This window comes from Antrostomus carolinensis, unplaced genomic scaffold (assembly GCF_000700745.2).
Source record: "Antrostomus carolinensis isolate BGI_N321 unplaced genomic scaffold, ASM70074v2 scaffold8236, whole genome shotgun sequence".
Lineage (NCBI taxonomy): Eukaryota > Metazoa > Chordata > Aves > Caprimulgiformes > Caprimulgidae > Antrostomus > Antrostomus carolinensis.
This window is the reverse complement of record NW_010319729.1, coordinates 8,884-31,948: the sequence shown is the minus strand read 5'-3', so window position 1 is coordinate 31,948 and position 23,065 is coordinate 8,884. Positions and strand designations below refer to the sequence as shown.

The 23,065-nt window shown below is 44.4% G+C and overlaps 1 protein-coding gene across 1 annotated transcript in view; it reads right to left on the bottom strand.

Moving 5' to 3' along the window:
• Positions 1–8,637: 8,637 nt before the first annotated feature.
• The window catches only part of LOC104526022 (SPARC-related modular calcium-binding protein 1-like), a gene marked incomplete at its 5' end in the record, with an annotated part of 23,006 nt that continues 8,578 nt past the window's right edge, over positions 8,638–23,065 (bottom strand). Inside the window, 3 exons of the mRNA XM_010169348.1 lie at positions 8,638–8,993; positions 10,916–10,966; positions 18,636–18,883. Of these exons, the coding sequence (XP_010167650.1) occupies positions 8,977–8,993; positions 10,916–10,966; positions 18,636–18,883 (316 nt within the window). The remainder of the gene's footprint in view (positions 8,994–10,915; positions 10,967–18,635; positions 18,884–23,065) is intronic.

The following is a 23,065-nucleotide window of genomic DNA, read 5'->3' as shown; positions in this document are numbered from 1 at the left end:
AACCTGGATACTGTTGAGATAAAGGGCTGGTAACAAGACCTTTGAGGAACGACCATCACCCAACTCTTGATAGCATGCAGGATACAGCTAGTAACAGAAGCGTATCCAGGAGATCTGGTCATGCTTGAACATGCCACCCTTCAAGGCCAGGAAATTTCAAACCCTCCTCAGTTGCACTTTGGTGTTAGCGGGTGGCAGGTCATTCCTCATGTCATTCACCCAGAATTGCTTTTTTTTTTTCTTCTTTTCTTTTTTTTTCCTGGGGGAAAAAACAGACAAAAGATTTTTTGGGTTAATTCTGCCAGGGAATGGTTGCAGCCCTGATCTCTTGGTGTAGGAGCCAGCCCACACAAATGGGAGCAGCAGTTGCTGAGCCCTGGCCACAGACTGAAAAGCACTTGTCACCAAGAATAACCTTTGGAGTGTTATATGGAAAAAAAAATGTTTTTAATGACCATTGTCATCTGTGTGTGTGTGCCAGTGGCAGCCAGCTTGTTAATAATGGAGCTGTGTGTCAGTGCCGCTTAGTGCCCAGCCCAGAGGACAGAGCTCCCAACTTGCCTCCAGAGGGTGAATGGATTAAGGACCTCCCAGTATTTAAATACGCTATTTAAAATAGCTAGATAATTAACACCATGAGTAGATTTACTTGCCCATGCACATACACATCTACCTTCCCTTCGCCCAGGGGGGTCTGTGCTTTGCCTGGCAGCACATGGTGGTGGAGTGAAACCTGCACCCCAGGCACACAAGGCATCCCGGCAGGCGGCTGGGGTTCACTCACGCTTGCCCCACTGCCAGCAGCAGAAACCCTCAGCCCCTCTCCACGTGGAACTGGGAAACCCAGCCCTTCCCCACACACAGCCTCAAGTGGCAATATGAACTTAACATGGAATCTGCATGTCCCAGAAAGTATCGCTGCTATTGGCATATATGTGGCAAGCTGAATGGGAGCTGTGGCTCAACGAAAAATGATGACCTACTTACTACTCATTGCTGGGCACACACTCAGAAATTGGCCCAATTTGAAAAATGCAATTAAAAAAAACCCAAACCAAACCAAAAACCACAGGTGTAGGAAGTACTTTGTTATGAAATCCAAGTGATTTAAAGAAAGCAACCACCCAAGCAAGATTTTTTTTTTTGTGTGGGGCGTAAAATGTGAAGTTACAAATACCTTCCCAGGAAGATGTCTCTGTTATTTCAGAAAATAAGTTTACATTACAGAAACACTGGTCCCATTTTGTCAGAATTATCTGCATACGACTTGAGTGTATGGAAAAGATGTAGGGGAAAAAAAAATCTCAAGACAAAAGCTTCAACAGTGCTCTCAGAAGGTCACCTCCTTGGTACTAAGGCAGCTTTATCAATACCATGGTTATCCAATAAGCTCTCAAAAAAGCTATCAGAAGAGATTCGATTGCCTTGTCTTCAGTAGCATCTCATGTAGAAAAATAACAGCAAACACAAAGATGGGGGTTTTTTGCCCCTGGGTTGTTTTTTTTTTCTTCTTGTTTTATTCACAAAGGCATGGAAAACAACTGATTAGTATCCTCATCATAAGAGCATTTTGTATGTGGTAAAGTTCTTCAGGTTCCCTACTTTCCCCTTTCCAGTTTCTGAGCAGCGGTTTCTGCTGGGCTGCTGCCTGTTGGGTCTCCCTTTGTGTTTGTGCATTCATGCCAGCTGCCTCATGGCAGGTCATCGCATGCTTCTCTGCTTGGACTATTTTTGCAATTTATCAAGCATTCTGGTCCTACCCTTCATAGCTACTCACAGACCCTCCCAGTTGGATATCACCAGGAAATTTTATAGTAAAGCAATTTTCTAAAGCTGCTGATGAAAATCTTCAATAGACCTGGTCCCTGGACAGCCACTGGAAAGATTTCCCCAGAAAGCTCTCTGACTTTGACACTCCGCTCAATGCGAGTCTAAATAAGTTGCATTTCCTCAGCCTCCTTATGAGAATGTCTTCTGGGACAGTGCCAGAAGCCTTACCAAAGTCAAGACATATCACATCTACTGCTGACCCTCCTAACCATGAGGCCAGTTATTCTGTCAAAGAATGGAATCAAATTAATTTGATACGATTTGTCTTCAGCAAAACATCAACAAATCCATTCCAGCCTTCTTTTTTTTTTTTTTTTTTTTTTACAAACTTATAAATCTCTCTAGGGGATTAGGGAATAACTGGTGAGTAGCTTGCTCTTGGAAGTTTTCACAGATAGATATTAGGACATTAGGTCTATAACTCCCTAGGTTTTTCTTCATCTCTAGTTAGGTGATGTTGCCATGCCATCCTTAAGTCCCCTGGAATCTCACATGTAATCTACAATGCTCCAACACCAATCCCATGTTTTGTATTTTTCCTTCTCATCTTCAGGATGTTGAAGAGCTCTTGATCTCCTTTTATTGGTCTCTACTTTGTCTCCCTTGCAGCAGGATAGTTTCTTATTGGGACTCTGACGCCAGCTGTTTTATCAGTTTTCAGATCTGTTTTAACCTTTAGGGCACCTCTTCACAGAGCCTGCTCACCAGTGTTCTGAATATATTAATATTTGATATTTTATTTTTTGGAGTCTAAGTACTTTAGACTAACTGATTTTACAGAGGTCTTGTATTCAACTGCATGTCAAGGAGAAAAAGCTTGCAGCAAACATCAGAACACTTGAAACAAACATAAGAAGTCAAGAGATGCAAAAAATTCACATTGACATTGGGCTGCAGATGAGCAGATACAACTTCAAGCACCTTAATATAGCTTTGCCTGTTACAACCTGCCAGCTCATTGTGAGAACATTCAAGTCACTTCAGAAATAGCTCCATCTCTTCAGCCAAATGCTGTGTCAATGCTTTTCTGACATGGTGAAGTCAGCAGGGATTACTTGAGTGGACCCAGCCAAAATCATGACTGAGGGAGACAGTAATGGTACTTTGTGCTTTGTAATTTTTATTGCTTGAAGCACAGCACTGAGATGCTACAGAAGAACTCATGAAGGTCACACACAGTTCCAAGTCCTTCGTTCACATACCAAAAAGCAATGAATTAAGGATCTGTTTTATACTGTGACTGAATTTCTCTATTTTAGTAAGATGAGCTGAATTTAGCTGCATTCCAGACTCCCAGATCTTGCACTGAGGAGCTACTCTGAGCTCCGAACTAGGGCTACCTGGATGTGAACTACATGCAGGAGAGCAGGGACTGCTGTTCCTGCTGGCACCAGAAAGGAGGCTACCTCAGCCTTCAGGAGCCACAAGCTTCTGCCTCCCTCATCACCCAACATGCACCCCTCTGCCTGGAGCACAGTGCAGGTCTAGCTCAGACAGGGAACAAAGAGCCACCCACCACCAGTGCCTTGTCCTCAAGGGGATGACGACTGGATAAATACACACTGAGGCCACAGCTCCTCTGCTTGGGCTGCATCTTCTGAGGGTCCCTCAGACCAGTCCTAATGCGCTGAAAGAACAACATAACGTGGAATAAATGTTCATTTGGGCTTTTGTGGGAGATGAGGATATAGGTTTGTGCTCAAACATGTAGTGCAGAGCTGCTATTGTTTTCTGAACAAAAGGTAGACACCTCCTGATGTGCACAGGCATGGCACCTTTGAAAAACAAAACCAGCCACTGAAATCAGCAAGCAGGCCCTTGGTTACAGGATGACAGAAAGCATTATTGCTTCCCAGAGCAGCCAGCCTCCAATTTTCTGGCAAACACTCCATAGAAAATACTTGCTATTATACTCCTAGTACCTGAGGTGGTGGTATTTTAACCCACTTTGTTTTCAAGGTCCTTTCCAAACTAAGGACCACCACTTCTGCAGATCTTGCTGTCCAATTTAGTATCAGCTTTTGGAGGGTTGCCAAGCTATTTTGCCTGAAATGGCTTGCACGGGCTGGCTGCTGCAACATCAGAAGGTGAGCATTCTGCATGTGCATTTTGTTAGTTATGTCAAAAATAAGGGGGAAAAAAGGCAGGTGCAGGAGGAAGAGTCTTCTGGCAGTATGACTGTTGGAAGCAGAGGCAGAAGCTAGCTCTTTGTAGTTCTTTTGATCTGCTTACAGAAAGACTGCACCACCAGGGAAGAGTGAAGGCCTCTCAGTGCCTTATGTTGTCCCCAGAAACAGGAAGCATGACCAAAGAATTGCCTTTTTTTTTTTTTAATATTCTTTTCCTATTTTTAATTAAGTCTTGCAGAACTCCAGAGATGACAACTACTCCTTCTCCCTTAGCCCCAAAACTTGTTACCTTGGGAATACAAGGAAATTACCTCTCCATTTTATTCTTGACAAATCCACATTGGCTGTCACTCATCCCTGCATTTTCTCCTTTCATCATTGAACCTGCATCTAAAGACAATAGTCTTAGCAGAACCCCTCTATGCCCACCTACAAACAGGTGAGCCTGTGACTCCTATAGGAGCAGAAAATCTCCCTTTGGGACTGCAACTGCCTCCCCTTCAACATGCAATAAATGAGTTGGCTCTTTATTAATTGCAAGAGATTTACATGAGACCAAGGGAAATGACATAGCTTATTGGGTCTGGCTGAGATGGAGTTGATTTTCCCCACAGCAGCCCTGAGTGCTGTGCTTTATATTAGCAGCTAGAAAGGTGTTGCTAACACCCCAGTGTTTTGGTTACTGGTGAGCAGTGCTCTCACAGCACCAAGGCTGGCTCTCCAACATTCCCCCCGGCCCCAGCAGGCTGGGGGTGGGGAAGGTCGTGGGACGGGACACAGCCAGGACAGCTGACCCACACTGACCAAAGGGATATTCCATACCATATGACTTCTGCTCAGAAATGAAAGCAAGGAGAACGGAGGGTGGAGGGGAGGCATTTATTATTTACATTTGTCCCCTGGGTGTAACCACAACGCATATACTGAAGCCCTGCTTCCCAGGACGTGGCAAAACATCACCTGCTGATGGGAGATAGAGAATAAATATTTTGTTCTTTTGCTTCTGCACGCGCAGCTTTGCTTTGCTTCTGTTAAACTGCCTTTGTCTCAACCCACGAGTTTCGGGTTTTTGTTCCATCTTATTTTCTCCCCTCCCCATCCAGCTGAGGAGGGGGGTGATAGAGCAGCTTGGTGGGCACCTGGCATTCAGGCAAGGTAAACCCACCACACGTAGACATGAAATACTAGTCATATCTGCTTGATAGAAAAGCTGTGAGGTCTCCTCTGCCACAGACCTGGTCCTGCATCCTCAATGAATGTCACCTCACTATAGCCTAGGAAAAAGCAAATTCTACAACAGCAGCAGCTTCCTAGTATAGCTTGTTACTTACATCTCTGAAGATTAAAAGGCTTTGGACAATACCTAGAAGAAAGTAATTCAGGCTCACATGTAGTGAAGCCTGACCTGCAAAAGTAAAATATGAAGGCTCCCAGATGACAGGGAATGAGGAGGTGCGAGGAGCACTGCCTGTCTTCTGTCCATGCTTTACAGAGACTGTGCTATGAGAACCCGCTTGGCTGCGGGTCCAACCTCCACAGGTCACCTCTACTCTCATGCTGAAGCTTCCCAGCCTTTTGAAGTACCTTGAGCAGATGCAGGCAGCTGTCATCAAACTGCAGAGTAGCACTCTGGCACATGTTTCAATTCAACCTGGAGGCTTATACACAGGAGAGAAACATCCAAGGACCTCAGATCCCAACCAAAGACCGACATATGACTCTGGGAGCAGGAAAGTCCCTTTCCCTCACCTATGGCACTGCATAGGTAATGGAAAACTATGTGGAAAAAAGAAGTTCTGGAAACCTGGATTCAACAAGAAATCACCACAAGACAATGGAGCAAAAATTATCTATTTTATTACAAAACCAAACAGATGCCTTTCAGTCTTAACAAACAATGCCATAGGCAGAAATGCACTGGGGCAGGGTAAGTTCAATATAAACTCAGGCCATGGAAAGCAGTGCCTTCACATGGATGAATCCCACTGTAATGCACTTCCCTCTAACAAACTACACCTTTAGAGGATCAGGAAAAAAGGAAAGATTTTTGCTTCTGGCAGGAAGAGCAGATTACTTGCACTGTGAAGCCCTGGTTCTCTTCTCTGTCCCCGCTGTTTTCAGCTGTCTTTCAAAGTAGAGCTAGAGAAGCCCAGGAGGACTTGAAGGATGAGGACAGACATGCCCAGGATCTGCTTCCAGGCACAATGTTGACACTCTGCATACCCCAGCTTCAGTATGATGCTACTGATGCAAGGCAGAGCAAGAACATGCTTACTACCACCAGAAAAGGACATGTCTGGCCTAGCAGCCAGGTAGACTGGCAAGTTATCTGGTAATAAAAACAATAAGGGAAGAAGGGAGCTGCTGTCTTCTGATGAGTGTTTGGACAACTCATAGGATGAGTTTTATGAATCAAGACCAATACTGTCTGCCTGATCTTCCAGCACACAAACCCAGAACAAGTAACCCAACCTCTATCCAGACGTTACACAATCATGCTCGTTGGGTCTTGCATGCCAATACACAAGCATTGCCAGAAGCTGCTCACAAGCCTGTGCAAACCCAGCAAGTCAGGATTCAGGGACTCAGACTTGTCTTGTGAAAGTAAAGGGGAAAGCAATGTAATGCTTGGACCCCACTCAATCCATAAAGTCAACTCTAGCATAGCAATATGAATACCCACCAATATCAAAGCTAACATCAACAGCCACCCCTTGTTTGGCTTCCTTGCAGAACTGACCCAATTTTAATTGCAAACTACATGTGAATGCAGGAGGGGAAGGACACAAAGATGAGAAAAAGGTCTGCAGAAGGATTTATGTGACAGGCAGGAGTGTTGGCTGGCTGGTTTACTGACATTTCCAGAAGAAAAATGCAGTGACTTTTAGCAGCTCTGCACTCCCCTCGCAATCTTGTGGGGCACTGCCCGGCCCCAGTGGCTGGCTGACTGAACTCCTATAAGCATCCAATTGGCTGCTTTTGCGGGATGCAACTATACATTAAAAAAAAAACAAAAACCCACCAAACCAAAAACCAAACACCAACCCAGCAGCCAGAGCTTTCAATTCCTAACACTAGCATATTAAAAAAGCATAGGGGTTCTTTTTTATATACAGTTGGATTCATTCTTTACTCCTACAATAGGATTAATGAGTGATAGGGACATTTCTAACTATATTCTAAACCAAATCATTTCACAGTGATGTGCCCTGGGCATTTAAGAAGAGAAGATACAGTCAGGAAGACAGGAGCTTGCAAGCCAAAAAAGCACATACATTGTATGTGAGAAACCATGAAGATCCAGTAGCAAGATCTGCTCTTGTTAAAGAGATGACTTCTTTATATTACAGTGGTGTGATGTAGACTTCAGAGATTACCAGAGGTGTTTTCAACCAGGCCAAATACTTTAATTAGCTCCAATCTACTTCCCAGAGGAAGAGTTATTAATACTCTTAAACAGTGATTTATAGAAAGATTGTGTTTTGGTTTTTTCTTTTTTTTTAAACCTTCTACATTTTGTCAAAAAGGCACTAACTTACTGTATTAGGACACTCCTGCTCTGATGTGTTTATCTCATACTATCATCATGCTGACATGCCACAGAGTGAAGATGATGTGTTGCAACATCCTCTACCAAAGCAACAAAGCCTCAAGGGACAAGTCCAGTCTCTACATTAATGCAATGCTGCTACAAGCAATTGGTGTGATCTCATATTAGCATGGCATGTCATAATCTCCAACTACAAGAGACCAGGCTCCTCAGTCCAAGTCTTCACTGTTACTGTAATGTGACACTGGAGCGTGGTAGCACAGGAGGTACTGATAACAGCAGATCTGGTGAAGTGGGTAGTCCAAGATAGGCAGGCTCACCACTGTGCAGGAGAGGAGCTTGGGATTCACAGCCACCAAAGACAAGAATAGTCATTGCAAATAGATCTTCAACAGCGAGCATGGCCCAAGTTGTAGTGTTGAAACATAAGCAAACCAGACTCTTGGGGACCAGCAGCATGACTGTGTCTTTCTGCATTGACAAGTAAGTTCTTTGCGCTTCAGCAAAGCAACAGGCAAGCTGATGCTGTTTTTAGCAGGCTTCTCAATACTTTTATTGTTGTACAACATATAGATGAACACTTTTGTCAGCAAGTAAGATGCAAGACTTCACTCTGCTGACTCTACTAGGCCTATGCGTTAGATTCCCGAGGCATGGCACATCTTTGCAAAGCACATCTTCTGAGTCTGCATAGTAATGCATTTGCAATTCAATTTTTCCCAGCTTGCAACAGGTGCAGAAATTACTTTTTTCTATCCCTAATACAACACTTTTCTATCCCTACTTTTAGCAGCTCTGCAGTGCACCAATACTTAGGTGAAACCTGTGTTCTCTCAAAAGCCCAATTGCCCTTGAGTTGTACAGGGCTTTAGACTAAGAAAAGAAGGGTTCAGCTGCTCCCAAGAAGCATCTTGCACTGTGTGCACATCTGAAAACAGAAGTCATGCTGAAATACTTGCTCCTTTGAGCATGGAGATGTTAAGGTTTACAACTGAATGATGGTTTGGTGGCAGAAATGAATGCATTACTGTAATTCTTTAAATGCAAAGTGTCCCTCTAACGCTAACAGCCTTCAAAAGCAACAGGAGGAACAGAACAGTGACTCCAACCCCTGTACAAGACAAATGTACAATTTACATATATATTTATATACAGTATATAAAATTATCTTTGAGTCCCTGTGAACTCAATTTTATGTCATCAGTAGCTGTTCAAATTTTAAAAAGTCATGATCCTGCTTCCCCCCACTCTCCAAAGTATTAGATAATGGCATTGAAAAGCAATTAAAAACAAACCCAAACCCAAATCAATTATTAAAAAGTGCAAACATTCTGGGTGCCACTTCTGCTACATTGGATGTTGCTGATGCTGCATGCTTGCTCACAAGCAGCAAGGTGTCTGTCCGTCTGTCACTGGATCTTTCTTTCCTTTGGGCTGGCTCCTGCCTTCCCTTCCTGTCTTCTGCTGCTACACCAGGCGACCTACTGAAAAGGGTGGGGTGGGCAAGGAGGGAAAACAAAACAGAAGCACAGAAAGTGAGGAAAAAAACCAAAAGGGCACCTGACAGATAGCGATACAGTACAGCCTCTGCTGCAGCCATGGCCCCAGAGGGCTGAGATCCCAGAGTAAGCTGTGAGGCTGTAAACAACCAGGGGCTAATGACACAGCCTTGCTGAAAAAAAGGCATTAAATGAGTCACATGAAGCCTTAGGGTCTGACGTATTTTTAAACATAAACTACTATCCTCTCCCTCCTCCTCCTTGGAAATGGGTATGCAGTCTCGGCAAACAATCTGACATCTCTCCCACCTGCCCTGGCTGATGTGCTGACACCGAAGCCCGCTGCTGCAAGGCTGCCCTGCCACCATCTCCGCTGAGAGCTGCAGCCTGCTGCCTCCGCCCCGAGCAGGCAAGGAGGCAGGCACACAGGGCAAGGGCAAGCCACCTCTCCTCACCTCTGCAACAGCACAAGGCAGTGGTCTCCCTGCTCCATGGTTCTTGGAGACCTGCCTGCATGATGTACTCAGAAGCTTACCAAGCTACTGAATCTGTGGTGGGAATACAGTGTACTTGGAGGTGGGTTCCCAGGACCCTGCTGAGCTATTGTGTCCCAGTGGATGGTGCAAGGGTGCTGCCTGGCATTGCAGATGGATGCACACACCCCCATGCTCGTTTCTTCAGAAAGCTTTTGTTAAGCCCCTCCAAGGTTCTTAAAGAATCAAAGCTCTTTGATTCTTTCAAATCAGAGAGAGATCAGACAGAGAGCTCTGTGGATTAATTACAGGTGAAAACATGGTGAAGAGAAGACAGAATTATAGATTTCAGTTTCAGAAAGGAGAAAGGTTCCCAGACAGATCTCACTGGGATCAGTGCTAATCAACATGCGCTACCACAGAAGGAGAATATTGTAAAATTATTCTGGATTTCTGGATAGTCGTAGTAGAAACTGACTGCACAGCTCTGCAAAAGGGCATCACAGAGCTCAATGACCAGCTTGTAAAAACAGCAGATTGACTTCAATGTCTATACACGCAACGCAGTGCATAAGTGGAGAGAAGGGATGACTTGTCCTACACTAAGCACTCTTGAATGACTAGGAAAGAGGCTGAAGCCACAATACACAATTTTTTGAATGCCTCTGCTCAGCTTTTAGCAGCAGAAAAATCAAATACATGCTCAGAACTGAGGACACACCAGGAAACATCACTACATCAATATATAAGGCTTAGCTGCTCTATATCTTCAGTTCCCTGTTTAGCCCATCTCATCAGGCAAATAAGGCACCCAGAAATGTAAGGAGGATAGCAAGAGGTATGGGAAGACTTCTGTCATTAAGCAAATACATAGCCTAGGTCTCTTCAACATGGAAAGGAGTGTAAGCAGATATACGTTGGAGAGCTATAGAACAAGTGGCAAGAGAAAGATAGGGGAGAACTGCTCACTGTTCCTCACAATTCAAAATGAGAAGCATCCAATGAAACCATGAGGCAGCAGGTCTAAAAGCAAAACAAATAAAAGTTGTTCTTCATGCCTGATGAAAGGGTGCGATTCATGGCCACAAAATACAGAGGAGAGCAGACCTTCACCAGGACAGAGAAGAGTCTTTATGGGAACTTGTCCGTGAAGTAATGTAATGTAAACACAACAAATCACCTAAATCATTGCTTGCCAGAAGCAGGGAGAATAGGGTAGGAGAGTGTTCATCCCATACCTGCTGTATCCTATTCTAATCCCTTACCAACGTACTGTCTGCCCCAGTTGAAGACAGTGCTGGACTTCAAGATGATGCAGCTGGTTTCCAGCTGTTTTTATATTAATATTTGTGAACAAGAGGAGAGCAGGGTAGAATGAATTTTGGGACACATGATTATCATAGAAAAAAGGAAACACTTCTACAGGATACTCACTGAAAGGGTTAAGGCCTTGTCTTTTTCCATTGGGGAAACTGCTCAGGCTACCTGTAAAATCCAAGAACCATGTTAAAAGTAATAAATGCCGTGGCATGACAAAGGAGCGTCCTCACTGTCTGTTGCCAGAGTGCAGGTTCAAAGGAGCTCCTCTGAGCATGAACACAACAAGACCTGCCAGCACTCCTTAAGACTGACATGCAGGAGTCAGACTAATGTGCTTTAGGTGAGAGAAGTTAAATACCTGGTGTTGTAGCATCTGAACATCATGAAATCCAGAGGGCAAGATGCAACAATTACAATGTTAGACTAAACTGTGGAAGCAGGAAGAAGAAAGGAAGGATGTAAGTAGTGCCATGAAGTTTCCCAAAACCATTTTTGCTAAGAGCAAGCAAAATAATGTCATGTAGACAGGGGTCAGCCAGAAAAGTGAAGGTGTAGACAATACAGATTGCTCAACTTTTGCGTATCTTTAGCTTGGACTAAACAATCAAAGACCTGAACTTATACCTCGCAGAAGGGCAGGGACAGACAGCAGAGCTGTGACTATCATGAGATAAAGGCACATCCACCCTACACCCGATGGAGCTCATGACAAGGGCTCTCACCTCCATAATAAACCTGTTCCTACCATGCACAGGGTACAGAGAGCTCAGGGAGTACAGGAGCTCTTGAAAGCACATTACATTTCCAGCTAGCTGCTTTCAGATGGGGGATTAGGTGGAAACAGGACCAGTCAGAAGCAGTAAGCCTGTTGCCACCTTCTGCTACAGCTCAGCCCAAGACTTATCTTTGACTTATGCAGGCATCTGACCTGACTGCATAGCTTGCTTTGCACATTATGTACTTTGCACACTCACAGCTAAAGGACACTTGAGCTCTGCAAGAGCAAGACGAGCAGAAGGTCAGGGAGCATGGGTGAGACTGGGGTAGCCCTGGGGGACAGGAGGCTGGGCTGCAGGACAGAAGTGGAACCACTGGGAAGGAAAAGAGAGGGAAAGAAAGGTGGTGGTGGCTGAGTTTGGTTGGAAAGCACAACCTGTTGGCTTTAAAGATCGTCAATAAGAGAAGCTGTATAAACACTGTCATGGCCCCTGAACACCAGCCTTGTATCAGCCATCTGCCCTGGCAGATCAGAGGAACCACTGCTGTTAGCTTCTTTCTGCACCCATGTATAAAAAGCAGAGCTCTATGGCCAAGGGGCAGATTACTCCAGAGCTAACTGGGGCTCTCCCGGGGGTCCAGCAATAAAATCCCAGGTCACTTAGCCGCGGCATCACCCAGCTTGCAGGAGCCACTGCCGGGGCCAGACCCCTGGAGGGCAGCCCTCCCACTGGCTGCCTGGGTAAGCAAGAGGGCATCCGAAACCTCCCTTTGCTCCCCATGCAGCTAAGAGCCCTGGGCATTACTGTGAACGAGACCTGTTTGTCCTCAGGAAGAGGCAGGGAGCTCCAGGTGAGTCCATACAAAAGGCAGGGATGCTCCAGGCTGGGCAGGCACACCTTCCTGGCAGCCTGGTAGGGCTCTCTGCTTTCCCGTGGGTCTGGCCACACACCACCGTGCTGGGAAATTACCTTGGAGCTCATCACCTGTCACTCCCAAAGCAGAGAGTATTGTCTTCAGCCAGCTGCCTGCAACATAAACACAGGCCAGCCACAGACACCTACAGAAGACAAAACCCCATCAAAACAACACTGCACCAAGCAAAAAATTGACATGAAAAAGAGGAAGGAATACAGCAGACAGTGAAAGCAGATTTCTGACATATACCTGGGAAGCCCTTGGGTATTATAGTGTAACATCCTATCATTCACAGAGCTTCATAATGCAGAGTATTTGCTCAGCCTCACAAGTACACTATTTTGGGTAACAATTCTAGCCACACAAGATTAGGCCAGGTGTCTTTCAAACATTAAAGCCCTAAGGAAACCCTGGCAGCTTTTTATATGCAGAAATGATTCCTGTGACTTACTGAGCAAAGCTCTCACCTTTGATGGTAGAAGGAACACACTACCACAAGCCCTGTCTTGCACCCTTAACACAATACTGGTGTCCTGACACACACTAGCCATCAATAACTTTCTTCAAGATTAAAGGCAAACTGGAGCATCTCTACTTTGATCCAAAGAAGTATATCTGAACAAGGCAAACAAAAACAAGCACCGAACCAGTGGAGCTTGTTTACATTCTAATCTAATTGTAATTAGATTTACTCTGAATTTCCTTTTATTAACTCAGTCATTACCCGAGTACAGTTTTCTCAGCCTTTCAGACTGTTGTCAGCTTTCTACCATCATCAGTCCAGATGCAGTGATACAGAACATCCTCACTCCCAGAAGCCTCCTAAGCATGCAGAGAATCAGTCACTTTTGCAGATACCAATAAAAAGGGTTCCAAACATCACTGAATTAAATCTGCTGTTTAGATTGTCCACTCACTGGCAACCTCTCTTCCCACACCTCTTGAGTGAATAGACTGCAGGGCAGGGCCTGGGGGAGCAAAGTCCCTCTCACTTTAGGAGATGATCAGGTTTGTGACCACCTGAGGAACATGAATATATGTAAGTCTATGGGACCTAATGAGATGGATCCCAGAGTCCTGCACTGCCTGATGTAGTTGCCAAGCCACTCTCCATGATATTTGCCGGCACTCATGGATGTATTTCCAAAGCCACTCTCCATGATATTTGAAAAGTCACAGCAGTCAGGTGAAGCCCTTTGTCACTAGAAAGAGGGAAACATTGCACCCATTTTTAAAAAGGGTAGAAAAGAGGACCCTGGGATCTACCAACCTGTCAGCCTCACGTCTGTGCCTGGGAAGATCATGGAACAGGTCCTCCTAGAAGCTATGCTAAGGCACATGGAAGACAAGAAGGTGATTTGAGACAGCCAGCATCACTTCACCAAGGGCAAGTCCTGCCTGACCAGTGGCCTTCTATGATGGAGTGACTACACCAGTGGACAAGGGAAAAGCTACGAATGTCATCTATCTGGACTTCTGTAAGGCCTTTGACATGGTCCCCCACAGTATCCTTCTGTCTAAATTGGAGAGATATGGATTTGACAGGTAGACTCTTTGGTGGATAAGGAACTGGTTGGATAGTCATATCCAGAGGGTAGTCGGGAATGGCTCAATGTCCAGATGGAGATCTGTGACAAGTAGTGTCCCTCAGGGTCCATAGTGGGACCAGTACTATTTACTATCTTCATCAATAACATAGACAGTGGGATTGAATGCATCCTCAGCAAGTTTGCTGACACCACCAAGATGAGTGGTGCAGTTGACATAAGGATGCCACCTAGAGGGACCTGGACAAACTCGAGAAGTGGGCCTGTGTGAACCTCAGGAGGTTCAACAAGGCCAAGTGCAAGATCCTGCACCTGGGATGGGGCAACCCCTGGTATCAATACAGGCTGGGGGATGAAGGGATTGAGAACAGCCCTATGGAGAAGGACTTGGTGGTACTAGTGAATGAAAAGCTGGACGCAAGCTGGCAATATGCGCTCACAGCCTAGAAGGCCAACCGTATCATCCTGAGCTGCATCAAAAAAAGCATGGCCAGCAGGTCAAGGAAGGTGATTCTGCCCCTCTACTCCACTCGGGTGAGACCCCACCTGGAGTTCTGCATCCAGCTCTGGAGTCCTCAGCACAGGAAAGACATGGGCCTCCTGGAGTGGGTCCAGAGGAGGCCACAAAAATTGTCCGAGGGATGGAACACCTCTCCTATGAAGAAAGACTCAGAGAGTTGGGGTTGATCAACCTGGAGAAGAGGAGGCTCTGGGGACACCTTACTGGAACCTTTCAATACTTAAAGGGGGCCTATAAGAAAGATGAGGACAGACTTTTTAGCAGGGCCTTTAGTGATAGGACAAGGGGTAATGGTTTTAAACTAACAGATTTAGACTAGATCTAAGGAAGAAATTTTTTTTACAATGAGGGTGGTGAAACACTGGAACAGGTTTTCCAGAGAGATGGTAGATGTCCCATCACTAGAAACATTCAAGGTCAAGTTGGATTGGTCTCTGAGCAACCTGATGTAGTTGAAGATGTCCCTGCTCACTGCAGGGCGGTTGGACTAGATGACCTTTAAAGGTCCCTTCCAACCCAAACCATTCTATGATTCTATAATTATTTTTCCTTCTTTCTGCAGTATTTGCTCAGCTACTCTAGAAAGTGACATGCTGTTCAATTACACACATCCCCTCCTCCCTCCTTCCCCTTTTTAATTAAGACATTTTGATCCTGTTTCTGGACTGTGTTCTTGGTAGCTGGCTGCTGGCACAGACAGTGGATGGGTACCACCCCAGAAGTCCTCATGGCTTGTGAAGTGTGCCCAACACCTACCATCTGACAAGCTCTTGGATAGCAGAGCCATCATGGGATCTGAACTGGCAGAAGGAAACTTCCCGTCAGCTGGCGGAGGGACATTTTGCTGCCTAATCCCTTAGCTCCTCTTTGGGCATGCACAAAATGCTGTCTTTGTCTTCTGAATTTAGAAGAATATAGAGGTAAAACTCAACTCCAGCATTTTAGAGCCAGCACAACTAGTATAAGCATTGCTCAGATCTACAGTCCTCCTCTCCAAGATCACTGGACTCCCATTAATCTTGGGTCCAGTAACTTTCCAGCAAAGCTTTACAGTGCGTGTCTATCTCCTCTCAAGGAGGAGCTCTTTTGACTAATACATAGAGCTAAATTTGTTCTTTGATCACAGATTGTTCCCCATGTCAACTCGGGCTGCATGGACTGCACTGATGAATGCTAACTTTTAACAGGCTGTAAATCAGTCTGTTTTCCTTCTACAATTCCTCAAACAGACAATCCTAGATAAAACGATGGCAAAGACTTCTTCTGGCGTACTCTGAGCTACAAGACCTCTCTGCCTGCTCTGCCTCAATTTAAGAAAACATTTGCAGGCTTCTGCAAGCCCTCACAGGCTGGCTCTTTATGGCTACTCCACTCCAAAATCCAAGAATGGCATTTTCCATCTGAGTTGCCCTGATAGAAACTGATCTAGTTTAAGCAGAGAGGCAAGAACTGTGCACCAGAACCAGTGGCCACCAGACCTAGCAGATTTCCCAGCAACTTTCTGGGTCATCATAAGGATTGGAAAAGCGGAAGGGTTGGTGGCAGACTGGACAGCCGTTTTCCTCGCTGAAGAACCACTGGCTGGCAGCACCCATCTATTAGGCTACCACAGGCACCAAGAATCTGCTGAGAAGGCGAAGACAGACAGAACTATGTGTCTTGGACAGATTTGATCCTAAGCCAGAAAGAGCTCAGATTCAGGTTTGTCTTTATGAATATCCCAGCTGATTCTTCTCTCATGTATCTTCTTTATTTAGACTATCCGGTGCCCAAGAGGCATATAACAATGCTGATTTATCTATGCCCTGTGCTTCTTTCAAGCAATGCTATTTCCACGTTTGGATGGAAGTGGCCACAAAAAAACCTCAAAAAGCAAAACACTGACAAAAATGCAGAAGCCTCAACGTCCTGAACCCTACAAAATCTGTATTAAGTTTTATTTTCAAAATCATTACCAGTGTTCAGTTTGCCCAGCAGGAGGAACACTGGCCTGGAATGATGACCCACTTCATTTTAGTCATGCTGCTGGATACACTGGAACATCTGAGGCAAATTAATTTGTAATGAAGTATATCAAGGGGAAATGATGATTTTCCTTGCCTCCCTCCAGCCCTTCCTTGTCCAGTCCAGACCAGAAAAACCTTTCCAACAAAGCTTTTGTTGAAATAGATAGATTTTCATTAAAAGTTTTGGTTTCATCTGACTGGTAGTTTACAACTGGAAGTACCTCACGAAAAAGGTTCCCGATTAGCTCTTGGTTTGGACCCAGAGTGACCTCAGCCCCAGCAGATGTTTGGAGGCCATGGTAGAGAAAAAGAAATAGAGAGCAAATATATAGAGACTGACTGTATGCACCCATGATCAGGATACGGGAAAGTTGGAGAAGGGGTAAGATACCAGTTATTTCTTAATTTAGAAGTTCTTGTGAATAGAAAGCAGAGCAAATATGTCATCTACCACCTCACAAATTCATGACTTTTAAAAAAGACTCATCACAAACTTGCTTACTGTCCCACTAGAGTACTCTCCTTCACTTCTTTCCTACGTTAGTACCTGCTCCCTCTACTGCTTTTTAGCCCTCACCATCCTTTAGCCCTCCTTGCTCCTCCTTTCACATAACTAACTTATCCATGTATCTTAGATCCTCAAGGCCTGTCAGGCCTTTAGTAGGTATGTGGAGCTGTATGATAAAACAAGGACAGAGCACCTTTTTGCACACAATCCTGTCCTCATACAATGGAAGAAACTGTGAAAAGTCAAGGCTGTGTTCTCAGCAAACACTTGGGCAATCAGGCATTCACAACAATGTCTCGCTGCTTTCTTGCCTCTTCACATGGGCTCAAAGATTCACATTTTCTCCCCTCCAGCCTGCCCCCTTCCATAAACTAAATTTTGAACAGTCGGTTGGCCAAGGCAGCAGATTCCAGAGAGTCTTATTCTAGGCCAAATAGCAATAAAATTCATTTGGCATATTCACCTCATTGGGAAGGTAATAAAATTAAGGAACAGGATTGCTATTTTAGTATGTCATTCCTCAGTAAGGTACCTATAACTAAGAAAAAAAACTCCCACTGAACTAGCGAAGCTGAATGCTTCTCACAGCTGACAAGTAAGCTGAGAGAATCATAATAAGCAATGGGCTTATTATGATAACTAAGATGTTTGCAAAGCACCTAGAAAAGGCAAATTCCAACACTCAAATGCACTGACTCCCTTTCCATTTGTGCTAAACCTGAGGAAAGAACTAAGGAAAGGTTAAGCCTGGAGAAAGAAAGCTATCCACCCTTCCCAACTGGCATGATGATTATAACGAGAGCTGTCCGCACAGCCAAAACACCTGCACAGGAAATTAGCCCCCTGGAGTCTCCCCGTTTACCTTCTCCTGCCAAGCAAGTCTGCCCACAGTCCAGAATGACTGATAATTATTGAATTTGGGTTGAACAGTTTAAATTCATTAAATTTCCAAAAATATCAGTATGGTCCAGGTCTCAACAGAAGATGAGGTGAAGATGAAAGAGGAAGAAGGTTTGCTTGGTTGCTCAGGCACTAAACAGAAAGGAAAATATGTTATTCATACGCCTGTTTTTTCCCCAATCTTAAAATGTATTTTAACTCTGAAAAAGGACAACAGTACAGTCCTGTGCTTTCTTTCTGAGCTGTTCTCTCTGCATCATCCACTTTCCTGCATGCTGGATTTAGCAATGAAAAGAAATATTATTTTTGTTAGTCAACAGGGTCTCTGGAGACAGACTGCATCTGTGCTGGCTCATACATTATCCAACCTACATGGCTGAGACAAAAGCATATTGTTAGCAGTGTATTACTCAGAAGGGACCTGATCTGAACTACAGTTTCCAAGGACTTCTACAGCACAAGCAGGGTTCTGGGCAAGGCTCATCTTTTTGCCCTATTTTTGTATAGTGCTTAGCACAAAGGTCTGTGATAAGGGATATTTGACAGAGTTGTAACACAAATAATGAACTACGTTTGTATGGCAGGGTATTAATCCTACTCATTTTCTCACACAAACTGTGGCACTTCTGAATCACCTGGGAGAAAACAGAGGCCCGAGTTTGCTGTAACTCCATGTCAGTCGTTTATTCTCATGCAACGGGGAAGGAAAAATACTCACCTCCTTCCTTGCTGACTCCCAAGCACCCTTTCAGCTCCTGAAGCGAGATTGACTTGTCCTTGTTGAGGTCACAGTAGTCAGTGAAACGTCGGGCACATTTCTTGGGCTTGGCTTTCTTCTTTACATAACGCTTGAAAGGCTTCAGCTCCCTCTTGTTGATGTCATTGCTGCTGTTGTTGTCCAGCTGGCTAAAGTACCAGTGTACCACTCGCTCCTCCAGTGTGTGGCTGGGGTCTGGCTCAGAGAACCTAGAAGAGAGGAAGCACAGGCCCCGCCCGACAAGTGGGTGCTCTCACCAACACTGTCAAGCACATGCTGAGGAGCCAGAGCTGCTCATTGAGTCAGACATGTACTATGCCATATTTAAAGCAGGCAAAATATGCAGGTCTTACAATCTCCTCCTTTAGCTGGGCTCCTTCAAGAGAGATGAACTTTATCTAAAAATGTCCTTTAGCATTAAAAAGTGGTGCCAAGAGATTCCTGGAGACTGATACCCTCAGTAGCTCTGGTTCTCCTCACACCAGTTGATGAAACTCTGCCTTAACCCAGAAGGATTCCCTTTAGAGAGCAAGAGGCAATCTCCATGGTCCTCTTCACCCTTGGGCTCCCATTCAAGTTACCAGTAGGAGAGCCGCAAGTGTCAGCTGTCACAGTAGTTTCTGTGATAGCAACATCTAGACTTCAGAAAGGGAACAAATTCATTTAATGGAAGACACATTCGTTATTTGAAAATGTCTGGCAAGATACAACATTCTTGCTGTATCTATTTATAAGATTTGAACTCCTGTGCTGTATTTTCAGCATATTTAATGCTTTTCACATGGTTGATTTATACACAAGAATTCCACAGGAGACAAGCAGCACAAATCCATTAAAAGCAAAATACTATGGAACTGGCAACTCCACTTTGCTTCAGTTCTTACTCGTTGTGATCTTACAAGCTTGACGTTATTTGGCTCACATTTTCTTTTCGTGGACAACAACAAACAATATCAGAGAGGAGGAGAAGAGGAGGAGGAAGAAAATCAACAGCTGAAGATGCACAAATAGAGAATGCTGCCATTCAATGTCCAGCCATCACTGAACAGGCACTGTTATGTCATACCATTCAAGTGATGTCTGGTGCTCTGCAGCAGCAGTGGGAGAGGTGCTATTCCTCAGTGATACCGAGAACCAGAGAAGAAAATCCATTCTTCTTTTAAAGAATGAATAATTCTTTAAAAATTGCACTAAGCTAGTCCATCTTTTCTCCATGTGATGAGCGTGTCAACAGAGAAAGCTGAAATGATGCTGAAATGAGGCTGAATAAAGCATTTCAGTGCATGGAAATTGGTGGATGAGTAGTCAGACATGCTACACTGGCACTGGTTACTCTGACATATTCCAGGAGACATCTCCAGCTGCTGCCTAAATTCCTTCCCAGAAAGGAGAGAGGGACAGTTGCATGCTGCAGGCAGCCAGATTCTGGCATGAGTTTGGGCCATTCTAGCTGATGGGGAAATATGAACCCAGGTACCTTTATAAAATGCACTTTAACATTGTCACTGACCTTGTTTCAGAAACTGGTAGGATATATATTTAAATGGCCACTGAAAATTTCTTCATTGGTGACTAGAAGGGAGAAAATTCTTTTGACCTTTCAGTATGACCAGCTTTGCCCCTAAAACGCAGCTACCGAGCCTGAAAAATAAAAGCCCCATCCATCTACCACTAGTGAAGGGTAGTCTGCAACATGCATTAAGCAAGCACTGGACCTTAGGTGGAGAACAGAGATCCTCATTAACCATCTCTGATAGATTTTACGAATGAGGATACAATTCAGAAAGGCAGACCCTATAAAGAGATATCTGGATCCTTGCAACAAGTAAACACACAGAGTAAGGAGAGGCAAATAAACTGAACAACATTTTTCCCAAGGTTTTACTTGAAACTATCTCCTTAATCATTTAATCCTTAGCTGAGAAGCAGCTTGGTGTTCACTCACAGCATCTGGTCAATGTACAGTGGGATAAACACTGTGGGGGAGGAAGAAGAGTTTGGGAATAAATTTGGTTTAGGTTTGGGATCCAAAATACAATGCAAGCCCCTGGAGCCACCTATGGACAAGCAGAAATTGCAAAAATCTCCCCAGGAAGCTAAGGGAGTGCCCGGATTTTTCACAGCCTTGAAACTGTTTGTGAAGACCAAGATGACAGTAGAGAATAAAAACACATCCTTTGGTTTGTTTTTATGACATTTATGAACACAGTCACTGGCCTTTCTCCCTTTTGGAAATGAGTTGGCTATCATTTGAAGACTAGCCTGTTTCCAACAGCCACAGGGAAGTTTTGTATTGCAAGGGATAATATTCTGCTTTTGCCGAGATAGACGAATAAAACCTCAGCTTGTGCATGCAAGATTCTCCTTGTCCACACCTTGGCCTGCCCTGTGCTTCCTGAAGGCCCACACCTGGAGAGGCGGAAATGGAGAAAATAGCAGAGCATCTTAGAAACAGCAGCAGAAATAAAACAGACAGGAACACAAGCTTCTCTCTACCTGCTGAAGAGACACTCAGAACTTAAAAGTGCCTTATTTTCAGAGCCACACCAAGGAGGAGCTCTTATGAGTTACCAAGAGAGGCAATATAGCTCTCTTCAGCTCTTCCATAAAGAAAATTGGGGAAATCCACAGACTAATACAAATACATGGACTTATCTTGACTTTCACAGCTGCCCATGCAAGAAACTTACACACTATCCATGAAGCATGAATTGATTCAACTTCACAGCACTGCTAAGCCACCTAGCTTTGATGATGTGCCATGACAACAACTGTACCTGCCAGGTCAGCTGAAATAAATCTGGGGGCTTTAATTGTCCTGCAAGCACTGACTTTGCAGGACTATTCCTGGGGAATTTCCCTCTATTATCCCTCTATTCCTGTTGCAAGAGAAATAAGTTAGCTCTTAGATGCAAACTTCATTTGTTGGGCTGTCATTCTACTCATTCAAACTATAAAGGAATCAGAAAAACCAAGAGAGAACAAAGCTGCCCTGTACATTTTTGACTCCCAGCAAAACATCTCTTGCTCTAACACAAGTCACACAGAAGTCCACTGAATTCCAGTTTCTCACTCCAGTGCTGTAGCAGCTTTGTAAGACCTAGTAAAGACAGACATTACCAGCCTCTTTAGCACTCTATGACAAAACAATCAATCCTAAAGTATGAGTGCTGGGGAAGCAGAGAGCTCGTGCAAACTGATTTTCCAAATCTAACCTGCTATTGCTGGATCACTTCCTTACATAAGCCAGCAAGTTTAGCTCCACTATGCAGCATAAGCCCACCCACAGTCCAACAATGAAGAGAAGTGTGGTCTGTCATTAACAGCCTACTCTTGTGTTAGCACCAAGTTTATAGTCTTCTCTAAGTAGGCTTTTGCTCCTCCTCCTAGATAATGTGCTATCAGCTCCCTCACAGGAGGAGAATGCTTATTTCTTAGGTGGCTTATGCTTGGAGATACCTGGGTGAAGGTACTGTTACTTTTAACAATACTATTTTCCAGATGAGATACACTTCCACAGAACTCCTTCATATCATCTGGTGTAACTAGGGTACAGGCAGAAAACAAAGAGGCTATGAAAAACTAGGAACATGTACTTCTGCAGCTGCACTGAATTCTGTAGCAAAGAAAGAAGAACATGACAAAATATCAGATAGATAGCTTGAAGATGCACTTTGCATGCAGTCTGTAACGCTTTCCAGCCCTTGAGGCCCCTTGCAAGAAAGGAATTAACTCAGTGGGAAGGAGCAGGGAAGAAGGGGAGGTATATAGGGTAAAGTATACAAGAGCAGCAAATGTCAGACATTACTCACATACAGAACCATGTACAGCGTGCAATCACATTATCCTCCATTGAAATACCCTGTCAAAGTGTGGTATGTCCCACTAAATTTTACTGAGTAAACTTAAGTCCATTCCTATCAATGCTACTCCTTTGCTTGCTGTGCACTTGCAGTCCCACTGCATCCCACTGCACAGGCTGCACAGACCCACAGTACTGTTGCAGTGACAGAAAATCCTAATACAAAGTACTGCTTTGACAGAAAGCAAGGCTGCAATCTCTTAAATACTCAGCAGATGATCACCTGTTTGAAGACCTTTAGAAAACCTATTATTTTGTAAAATAAAATCTTTATGTAGCAACAACAGCAGCTGAGGCAGAAGGAGGGAAGGGCAGTAAGACCAGCCTAACACCACCCAGATGGACTGTAAACAGAGACTATAAACCAGAGGGAGCTATTCCAGGGTGGAAGAACACTGATGGACGAGAAGCTGCTAGCAGAAGCAACAGAGTAGGAAAAAGTTAGTCCAGCTTCCACTCCTAACACACAAGGTATGTTTGTAGTCAGGATGTCTGGAGTTAAAAGTTGTAAATTTCTATGACTTGATGC